This window comes from Salvelinus sp. IW2-2015, linkage group LG33 (assembly GCF_002910315.2).
Source record: "Salvelinus sp. IW2-2015 linkage group LG33, ASM291031v2, whole genome shotgun sequence".
Classification (NCBI taxonomy): domain Eukaryota; kingdom Metazoa; phylum Chordata; class Actinopteri; order Salmoniformes; family Salmonidae; genus Salvelinus; species Salvelinus sp. IW2-2015.
This window is the reverse complement of record NC_036872.1, coordinates 29,808,800-29,819,402: the sequence shown is the minus strand read 5'-3', so window position 1 is coordinate 29,819,402 and position 10,603 is coordinate 29,808,800. Positions and strand designations below refer to the sequence as shown.

General features: G+C 40.4%; 1 protein-coding gene across 3 annotated transcripts; it reads right to left on the bottom strand.

Annotated features, from left to right (window-relative positions):
* LOC111957410 (leukocyte surface antigen CD53) lies at positions 1 to 10,323 on the bottom strand. Of its 3 annotated transcripts, none has more exons than XM_023978212.2 (8): positions 10,252 to 10,323; positions 7,513 to 7,596; positions 4,786 to 4,974; positions 4,329 to 4,403; positions 3,992 to 4,105; positions 3,658 to 3,750; positions 769 to 852; positions 1 to 428 (listed from the first exon to the last, which is right to left on the bottom strand). In XM_023978212.2, the coding sequence occupies exons 2-8, from the start codon at positions 7,573 to 7,575 to the stop codon at positions 360 to 362; spliced, it is 687 nt and encodes a 228-aa protein (XP_023833980.1). In that variant the 5' UTR covers positions 7,576 to 7,596; positions 10,252 to 10,323; the 3' UTR covers positions 1 to 359. The 3 variants fall into 3 exon arrangements, with proteins under 3 accessions (XP_023833980.1, XP_023833979.1, XP_070292975.1); XM_023978211.2 differs by lacking the exon at positions 10,252 to 10,323 and adding an exon at positions 9,665 to 9,788; XM_070436874.1 differs by lacking the exons at positions 7,513 to 7,596; positions 10,252 to 10,323 and adding an exon at positions 7,049 to 7,164.
* Positions 10,324 to 10,603: the final 280 nt, after the last annotated feature.

Here is a 10,603-nt window from a genome sequence, read left to right as displayed (position 1 = left end):
TTAAAATTAAATAACAGCTCAATGTTTATTGAATTATTTGGGTTGTTTACAAAATGTGTCAGTACAGTCACAGTATCAATAGTATTACATAGCATTCAAAAGTGCAGGTAGGTAGCATAGCTGTTAAGAAGACAAAAAGGACACTGGTTAGAACCCCCAAACTGTCTAGGTGAAAACTCTGTCGATGTGCTCTTGAGCAAATTGCTCCTGTAAGTCACTGGATAAGAGTGTCTGCTAAATGACTCAAATGTAAAAAGTGCCTGCCTTTTAGCATGTAATGAAATGAAACATCATAGAGAGCATGAACCGAGAGGGGATTATATTACAAAAAACAAACAAAAAAATAAATGCCGTTTTCATCATTTGTAGCTGAGTCCAGACTGGCTTATGTGGCAGAACAGAGTCACGGAAAAACACATGCCCAGGACCTACCAACATTGAAAAAACAAAATGGATGTGTTAGCCTACATGGTGTTCTGGTGGAGTTTTCATTTCCATCTAATACATGTTTAAAAACTCATGCAACAGCCTCCCAAATGGCCATACATAGTGCATGGGCTTATCTGGTCAAAATGAGTGCACACTGCATTACATAGGGAATAGGGTGCCATTTGGGACACAATACATATATCTTAGAAGCTATACATGATGATTGATACATATAGTTGAAGGTTTATCGTGGTCAGGAATAAGACATGTTTGTCATGTGAATGTGGATAAACCTGTCACTGACCCCCTGTATTAACAAGTATGGGAAGATGACTATACCTCAATAACGCAGAGCACAATCACAGCAACTCCAGTGGCTAGGAAGTTCTCCTCAAACCAGGCCTTCAGCTTATTGTAACAACCCTGAGATGAAGAAGAGAAAACATTGCTGAGTGACAGCTATGTTTTTTTAATGTACAGTAACAGTCAAAAGTTTGGACACACCTACTCATTACAGGGTTTTTCTTTATTTTTACTATTTTCTACATTGAAGAATAATAGTGAAGACATCAGAACTATGAAATAACACATATGGAATCATGTAGCCACCCTTTGCCTTGATGACAGCTTTGCACACGCTTGGCATTCTCTCAACCAGCTTCATGAGTTAGTCACCTGGAATGCTTTTTCAACAGGAATTCTTTGCAGCAATTTGACCATGAAGGCCTGATTCACGCAGTCTCCTCTGAACAGCTGATGTTGAGATGTGTCTGTTACYTGAACTCTAGGAAGCATTTATTTGRGCAGCAATTTCTGAGGCTGGTAACTCTAATGAACTTATCCTTTGCATTAGAGGTAACTCTGGGTCTTCCTTTCCTGTGGCGGTCCTCATGAGAGGCAGTTTCAWCATAGTGCTTGATGGTTTTTGCGACTGCACTTGAAGAAACGTTCAAAGTTCTTGACATTTTCCGGATTGACTGACCTTCATGTCTTAAAGTAATGATGGACTGTCATTTCTCTTTGCTTATTCGAGCTGTTCTTGCCATAATATGGACTTGGTCTTTTACCAAATAGGGCTATCTTCTCTATACCACCCTTCCTTGTCACAACACAACTGATTGGCTCAATTGCATAAACACTTTTTTGGTTACTACATGATTCCATATGTGTTATTTCATAGTTTTGATGTCTTCAATATGATTCTACAATGTAGAAAATAGTAAAAATTATTTTAAACCCTGTAATCAGTAGGTGTTTCCAAACTTTTGACTGGTACTCTAGTTTTATAGTTCAGTTCACTTGTTACCCACATGAAAGGATATTTGTTATTTTTTTAGTTGATTTTTTTTATTTCACCAGGTAGGCCAGTTGAGAACAAGTTCTCATTTACAACTGCGACCTGGCCAAGATAAAGCATAGCAGCGCGACAAAAACAACACAGAGTTACACATAAACAAACGTACAGTCAATAACACAAAATAAAAGAAAAATAGAAAGATCTATGTACAGTGTGTGCAAATGTAGAAGAGTAGGGAGGTAGGCAATAAATAGGCCATAGAGGCAAAAATAATTACAATTYAGCATTAATACTGGAGCAGATGACGATGTGCAAGTAGAGATACTGGGGTGCAAAGAGCAAGAGGGTAAGTAATAATATGGGGATGTGGTAGTCGGGTGTGCTATTTACAGATTGGCTGTGTACAGGTACAGTGATTGGTAAGCTGCTCTGACAGCTGATGCTTAAAGTTAGAGAGGGAGATATAAGACTCCACCTTCAGAGATTTTTGCAATTCGTTCCAGTCATTGGCAGCAGAGAACTGGAAGGAAAGGCRGCCAAAGGAAGTGTTGGCTTTGGGGATGACCAGTGTAATATACCTGCTGGAGCGCGTGCTACGGGTGGGTGTTGCTATGGTGACCAGTGAGCTGAGCTAAGGCGGGGCTTTACCTAGCAAAGTCTTATAGATGACCTGGAGACAGTGGGATTGGTGACGGATATGTAGTGAGGGCCAGCCAACGAGAGCATAGAGGTCACAGTGGTGGGTAGTATATGGGGTTTTGGTGATAAAACGAATGGCACTGTGATAGACTCATCCAATTTTCTGAGTAGAGTGTTGGGGGCTATTTTGTAAATGACATCGCCGAAGTCAAGGATCTGTAGGATAGTCAGTTTTACGAGGGTATGTTTGGCAGCATGAGTGAAGGAGGCTTTGTTGCGAAATAGGAAGCCGATTCTAGATTTAATTTTGGATTGGTGATGCTTAATGTGAGTCTGGAAGGAGAGTTTACAGTCTAACCAGACACCTAGGTATTTGTAGTCGTCCACATATTCTAGGTCAGAACCGTCCAGAGTAGTGATGCTAGTCGGGCGGGAGCGTGTGGGCAGCAATCAGTTGAAGAGCATGGACTTAGTTTTTAAAAAGCATTTAAAAGCAGTTGGAGGCCATGGAAGGAGTGCTGTATGGCATTGAAGCTCGTTTGGAGGTTTGTTAGCACAGTGTCCAAAGAAGGGCCAGAAGTATACAGAATGGTGTCGTCTGTGTAGAGGTGGATCAGAGAATCACCAGCAGCAAGAGCGACTCATTGATGTATACAGAGAAGAGAGTCGGCCGCGAATTGAGCTCTGTGGCACCCATAGAGACTGCCAGAGGTCCGGACAACAGGCCCTCCGATTTGACACACTGAACTCTATCTGAGAAGTAGTTGGTGAACCAGGCGAGGCAGTCATTTGAGAAGCCAAGGCTATTGAGTATGCCCGATAAGAATGCGGTGATTGACAGAGTCGAAAGCCTTGGCCAGGTCGATGAAGACGGCTGCACAGTACTGTCTTTTATCGATGGCGGTTATGATATCGTTTAGGACCTTGAGCGTGACTGAGGTGCACCCGTGACCAGCTCGGAAACCATATTGCATAGTGGAGAAGGTACGGTGGGATTCGAAATGGTCGGTTATCTGTTTATTAACTTGGCTTTTGAAGATTTTAGAAAGGCAGGGTAGGATGGATATAGGTCTATAACAGTTTGGGTCTAAGGTGTCTCCCCCTTTGAAGAGGGGAAGACCATTATGTGGTACCATTTCATTTCAATTCCAGTCAACTCAGAAAGTAAACCAAATTCTAATTCCAATTCAAAATGTTCATCATTGAAAAGCATTGAAGGGAATTGGAAATGGAATTTCAGTGTACTTCCTGAATTGACCCCAAGCCTGGCAGCATATCTCTTTCCAGTATACCGGCTGATTGATGTCACATTGGGTCTTGGAGCAGCAGGACGCAGGCATTTTATCCTTCCAGTCACTTGAGTTATGGACCCCACAGCACTGGAACTACATGTATGTAATAGAATTAAACATGACAAAAGCAGTGTTATCAACACATGAAACAACATCACATTTCCACTCACTTTTGTTCACATGCCTGGGAGGGCTAAAGAGGGAGTATACATGTTTCATTGTAAAGTCTCAGTGTCTCCCTATAAGACCTGGTCATGTCACTATATAGTACATAAGGTACCATTTGGGACGCACACTAAATGTTTCTTATATATATTTCACAGCACACGCTCACCGTGGTCTGAATGATGTCCCAGTCACCCGTGCTCATTGTTGAATTCCCACCTTTAGCTGATTCCCGGGACTTCTCCAGACTGTCCGTGAGATCCCTCTGTAGGAAGCTGCCAATCTAAGCACACACATTAATTACTTGGCAGTATGACCATCTCATAAAACGCTACCTGATTATCTCCTATCATCTTTGAGCTTTCCTCACAACAATCGCCCTCTCTCAATCCCTGATGTTCCTSATGTAAATTAGTATTGTATTAAAGTTCTCTTCTTCACTTCATTTTCTGTCACCCCTCTCAAATCTCCTCCCAACATCCCAGTGCCCATCTGCTATATCTTACCTTGCTCTCATATAAAAGCAGTAGAAAGGCTGCAGTCAGCTCCACCAATATCAGAATGAACAGCAGGATGAAAAACTGAAAATCAAGAAAAGTACAAGTGTTTGTAAGTCATTTTAATTTAAGCAAGGACAGTGAATGATCCCCACCTGGGCAAAAACTGGTTGAATCAATGTTGTTTACACGTCATTTCAACCCAAAAATTCAATGTGATGACATTGAATCAATGTGGAAAACTGATTGGATTTGAAAAAATACATCAACGTCAGGGAATTTTGTCTTTTTTTCACCCAACTTTTAACTTAAATCCAACGACAGGGTGACATTGTTGGATGATTTCATGTTGAATTCATGTTAGACAACTCAACCAAATGTAAATCAAAACTAGACGTTGAACTGATGTCTGGGATGAGACCAACGTCTCTAAAAAATATGAAATTATGTCAAATGTGAGACCTACAGTGACAAGGAGGCAGCGGTTCTCTTTCAGGGCCCCCAGGAACCCCAGGAAGGACACACAGGTCATGATGATGCCAATGATGAAGAGCATGTTGGCAATGTTCAGGGAGGACAGGGATGGGATGAGAGACGACACCTTAGAGTTCATCATCATGAACACTCCAAAACCAAACCCTGCAGTTCCACAGATCTGACAAGAACCAAACACAACAGCATGTGTTCAACATACAGCACCAGTCAAAAGTTTGGACACACCTACTCATTCAAGGGTTTTTCTTTATTTGACGATTTTCTACATTTTAAAATAATAGTGAAGACATCAAAACTATGAAATAACACATATGGAATCATGTAGTACCAAAAAACTGTTAAACAAATCAAAATATATTTTATATTTGAGATTCCTCAAAGTAGCAACCCTTTGCCTTGATGTCAGCTTTGCACACTCTAGGCATTCTCTCAACCAGCTCCATGAGGTAGTCACCTGGAATGCATTTCAATTAACAGGTGTACCTTCTTTTCTTYTCAATGCGTTTGAGCCAATCAGTTGTGTTGTGACAAGGTAGGGGTGGTATACAGAAGACAGCCCTATTTGGTAAAAGACCAAGTCAATATTATGGCAAGAACAGCTCAAATAAGCAAAGAGAAATGACAGTCCATCATTACTTAATACATGAAGGTCAGTTAATACGGAATATTTCAAGAACTTTGAAAGTTTCTTCAAGTGCAGTCACAAAACCCATCAAGCGCTATGATGAAACTGCCTCTCATGAGGATCACCACAGGAAAGGAAGACCCAGAGTTACCTCTGAAGCAGAGGATAAGTTCATTAGAGTTACCAGCCTCAGAAATTGCAGCCCAAATAAATGCTTCACAAGAGGTCAAGTAACAGACACATCTCAAGATCAGCTGTTCAGAGGAGACTGCGTGAATCAGGCCTTCATGGTAGAATTGCTGAAAAGAAACCACTACTAAAGGACACCAATAATAAGAGACTTGCATGGGCCAAGAAACACGAGCAATGGACATTAGACCGGTGGAAATCTGTCCTTTGGTTTGATGAGTCCAAATTTCMGATTTTTGGTTTCAACTGCCGTGTCTTTGTGAGACGCAGAGTAGGTGAACGGATCATCTCTGCATGTGTGGTTCCCACTGTGAAGCATGGAGGAGGAGGTGTGATGGTGGTGTGGGTGTGCTATTCAGAATTCAAGGCACACTTAACCAGTATGGCTACCACAGCATTCTTGCAGCGATATACCATCCCATCTGATTTGCGCTTAGTGGGAATATAATTTGTTTTTCAACAGGACAATGACCCAACAGACCTTCAGGCTGTGTAAAGGCTATTGACCAAGAAGGAGAGTGATGTAGCGCTGCATCAGATGACCTGGCCTCCACAATCACCCGACCTCAACCCAATTTAAATGGTTTCGGATGAGTTGGACCGCAGAGTGAAGGAAAAGMAGCCAACAATAGCTCAGCATATGTGGGAACTCCTTCAAGACCGTTGCAAAAGCATTCCAGATGAAGCTGGTTGAGAGAATGTCAAGAGTGTGCAAAGCTCAAGGCAAAGGGTGGCTAATTGAAGAATCTCAAATATAAAATATATTTTGATTTGTTGAACAATTTTTTGGTTACTACATGATTCCATATGTTATTTCATAGTTTTGATGTCTTAATTGTTATTCTACAATGTAGAATAATATGTGCCAATATATCCTCCAAACACTGGCTTCGAGGGCATAATCACTTTAATACAACGGGTTACCAACATATTTTCATTAAAAACGTTATTTTGCTGAATTTATTCATATCATTTCATCCTTCCACAAGATATAGTCCCGATACAAATCTAGGGTTGCTACCCAAGCCTGCTGGTCGGTTGTTCTATCGTTTCGGTTGCTAGAGACGCGACCCAGCCACCCAGTCGTTCGTTGTAAATGTTCCATTGCCATACTGGCTGGCAACGTTCTTATCCCTTGCTTACTAGCTAGCCAACTACGGCTAACAATTACGTCAAAAAGCGCATCCAGAATAACAGCAAAGAAGCTGCATTTGCATTTGTTTAAGCTGTTTTCTAGTGACATTTATTTAAATACACAATAACAATGAGCTAATGAGGCGCCATTTCACCTGGCATAGAAAATGWGTTCTCTTGTCAGAACACTATTGTTCAAAGGAGCTAGCCAACAACACAGCTAACACAATCACTTCAAACGGAAGCTGGAAAGACTGCAAGCTAGCTGCATTTCGTTTCGTTTTACCTTTTATCAATTGACATTTCTTTGTATATATCCATTAAAAAAATACCGGCTGATTCATGATTTCAACTGTCTGCGAAACGCTGCCTGCGTGCCTGTCTCGTCACGACATGTTCATTACTATTTGACAGCTGGAGATCGAATTTGAATATTGAAGCAGTGTTGCAAATGTCGGAGAGACAGACAGCAAGTTTTATGCAAATCTCYGCTTTTGAAAACTAAACGTTAGTCCAAAAAAAAGTCAGATGGAACAGAGTAAATAGGCATTTTAAAGTCATAGATTTAGCCGGTGGTAACGTGTGGAATAGACACCAGCTGGAATGCGGTTTTAACCAATCAGCATTCAGGATTAGACCCACCCGTTGTACAAATTGTGATAAATGGACACTGAAATATTGAACATGGGTTTTTATCTCATTGAGGGAAGGAAGAGTAGAAGGTAACAGATGGATGTTTGGGATACGTACAAAGCACACGAAGTTAACCACACACATGGTGTATTTCAAACACTTGAGGCAATTTTGAGCCATTTCCCAGAAGTGCGTTCAGACCTGAAAAAACAAAATAAGAGACAGATAAACACACAATGTGCCAACAGATCAATGAAAAGCGTGTCTTTAACACAGAAACCATCAGTGAAAACAGCAACATACAATACCACACAAATGCACAGCAAAGATTGTTTAAAAACTTTGAGGACACCTCTGAGTCAGATTTGTATTTTGTTCATCAAAAGAAATGAGAAGGAGCATGGTACCATTGTCTGAGACTGAGTAGTGAGGCCATCAAGTGTCACACAGTATGAGGAAATGAGCCTGCTTTATCTGGTTTCCTGTGTATAATACTTCCTTTATATTTATCCAGGGGACCAGGCTGGTTTTCATCATAGTTTTTACCCTGATGTTTAGACCAAGACAGTTTGATATCGATTTAATCTTTGAGGAAATATCTGTCGAAGTAAACCAACATCATAACAATATTTCATTCAACTGCGGGATGAATGTGGGTAGAATTGTACACCTTCTTCAGGTTAATATACTGAACAAAAATATAAACGCAACATGGAACAATTTCAACGATTTTACTGAGTTACAGTCCACATGAGGAAATCAGTCAACTGAAAGAAATTCATTAGGCCCTAATCCATGGATTTCACATGACTTGGAAGGGGCACAGCCATGGGTGGCCATAGGCCCACCCACTTGGGAGCCAGGCCCAGCCAATCAGAATATGTTTTTCCCAACTAAAGGGCTTTATTACAGACAGAAATACTCCTCAGTTTCATCAGTTGTCTGGGTGGCTGGTCTCAGACGAACCCGCAGGTGAAGAAGCCGGATGTGGAGGTCCTGGGCTGGCGTGGATACACATGGTTGGCGGTTGTGAGGCCGGTTGGAAGTACTGCCAAATTCTCTAAAATGACGTTRGAGGTGGCTTATGGTAGAGAAATTAACATTCAATTCTCTGGCAACAGCTCTGGTGGACATTCATGCAATCAGCATGCCAGTTGCACGCTCCCTCAAAACTTGAGACATCTGTGGCATTGTGTTGTGTGACAAAACAACACATTTCAGATTGGCCTTTTTTTTGTCCCCAGCACAAGGTGCACCTGTGTGTAACGATCATRCTGTTTAATCAGCTTCTTGATATGCCATACCTGTCAGGTGGATGTATTATCTTGGCGAAGGAGAAATGCTCACGAACAGGTATGTAAGCAAATTTGTGCACAAATTTTGAGAAACATAAGCTTTTTGTGCGTATGGAAAATTTCTGGGATCTTTTATTTAATGTAATGAAACATGGGACCAACACTTTACATGTTGCGTTGATATTTTTGTTCAGTAATGTGTCCAACCCAATATCACCCTCATCCTCTGAAACCATGCTGTGTCTGTAATTGATAAACATATTGAAATGAAACTGTTTCAATGTCAAATTTAAAATGTACTTAATTTCCTTCTTGACATTCAAGCTAATTTCAATTACTGCCAAATTACCTCTAAGAGCCTAAGAAACCCCAAACTACCCTACCTTTCTTGTTATACCACATTTATAAAATGTCTTCAAATAGATGTTTTCAATAATACTGACAACATTACATTTTAGATTGTTCTCAGACAAGGTTTAATAAGTTATAGTTACTCTCTCTTTATAAACCCATGACCAATGTCTCTTATCCCTTGGTTAGCTATCAAATCAATTKTATTTATATAGCCCTTCTTACATCAGCTGATATATCAAAGTGCTGTACAGAAACCCAGCCTAAAACCCCAAACAGCAAGCAATGCAGGTGTAGAAGCARAGTGGCTAGGAAAAACTCCCTTGAAAGGCCAAAACCTAGGAAGAAACCTAGAGAGGAACCAGGCTATGAGGGGTGGCCAGTCCTCTTCTGGCTGTGCCGGGTGGAGATCATGTGGACATTAGCTATGTCTATTAGATCAATAGACTCATGCAGTAAGTCACTCATAACAATCAAAATACAATCATATGTCCTCTCTGGTTTATAACCAATAAAATATAACTTTCAATTAAAGATGATGACATTGAGACGTCATTAAATTCCTGTGAGAATGGTATCGATTGAGCTTTAGTGAATTAAGAAAATGTCAACCTTGTGCTTACCTTGTCAGTTGAAATAGTGATACAAGTGTAACTCAAGCCCAATACCCTCTACAATACGTTGTTTAGAGGATGTACTGCTCCTTTGACTTTACCGTACTGGTACTTTCCATTCTCATTAGACTCTGAAGGCAAGGGGTTTGTCAGTTCATTCTACTTCCTTATTCTGGGGCACACTGGGACAAATCTATACTGAGAACTTGTGCCGTGCATTTTAAACTAGCAAAAGGAAACACACAAAGTCTTAAGCTGTGGTAACCCTTTTCTACCAGTGGAGGGGAATTTGGCACCTATGTTTTCAACTATAAATAACCAATGATCAAAAAATATTTTCTGAAGTAAAAACTGACTCATTGTTGTTTCAATCATGCCTACTCTGTAAGAGTGAAAATGTGCTATGCACATCCACGTTTTGAGAGGTAATCAATGGTTTAATACACAGGTAGGAGCAGTCAAAAATGTAGATTATTATTGTTTACATACATTTTTTTCTGTAAATTTGAAACAATCCCTATAACATACATATATATTAGTCTCTCAGGTGAGATTCATCCAGAATGAAATCAAAACATGAAAATACAGAATGATACCTGAAAATGGYTCAGTCTCAATGGCAACTGTTCTTGTCAGATGCTTGGTCATTATGCTAAGTACTCATAACATAACTTCTCTCAAAAAAGGTACCCGATTGCTTTGTGTTCTATTTACAGACAAAGTGAATGAGATCCTGTATTGCGTAATAAGCCAGTTGAAAGTCATGGGTTCTTCTTTTACTTGTAACCATATCCATTACGACTGAAGTGTCATAAGATGGGGACGGTGAAACACAGGCAAATCAACTGCAAACAATAACAGAAACATGTTTTGGATGCATAGTCAGCACATTTGAACTAAGACCACAGACAGTCTTATAGACTAAGGAAGAGGAAACAGGCTAAGTAG

Bases quoted from the DNA above. Each gene is read 5' to 3' on its own strand.
- LOC111957410 (XM_023978212.2), bottom strand. From the start codon at position 7,575: ATGGCTCAAAATTGCCTCAAGTGTTTGAAATACACCATGTGTGTGGTT. The intron at 4,106-4,328 runs GTAAGATATAGC...GTGTGTGCTTAG, and splicing joins TGCTTTTATATGAGAGCAAG to ATTGGCAGCTTCCTACAGAG. The intron at 429-768 runs GTATAGTCATCT...CAATGTTGGTAG, and splicing joins TTGTGCTCTGCGTTATTGAG to GTCCTGGGCATGTGTTTTTC.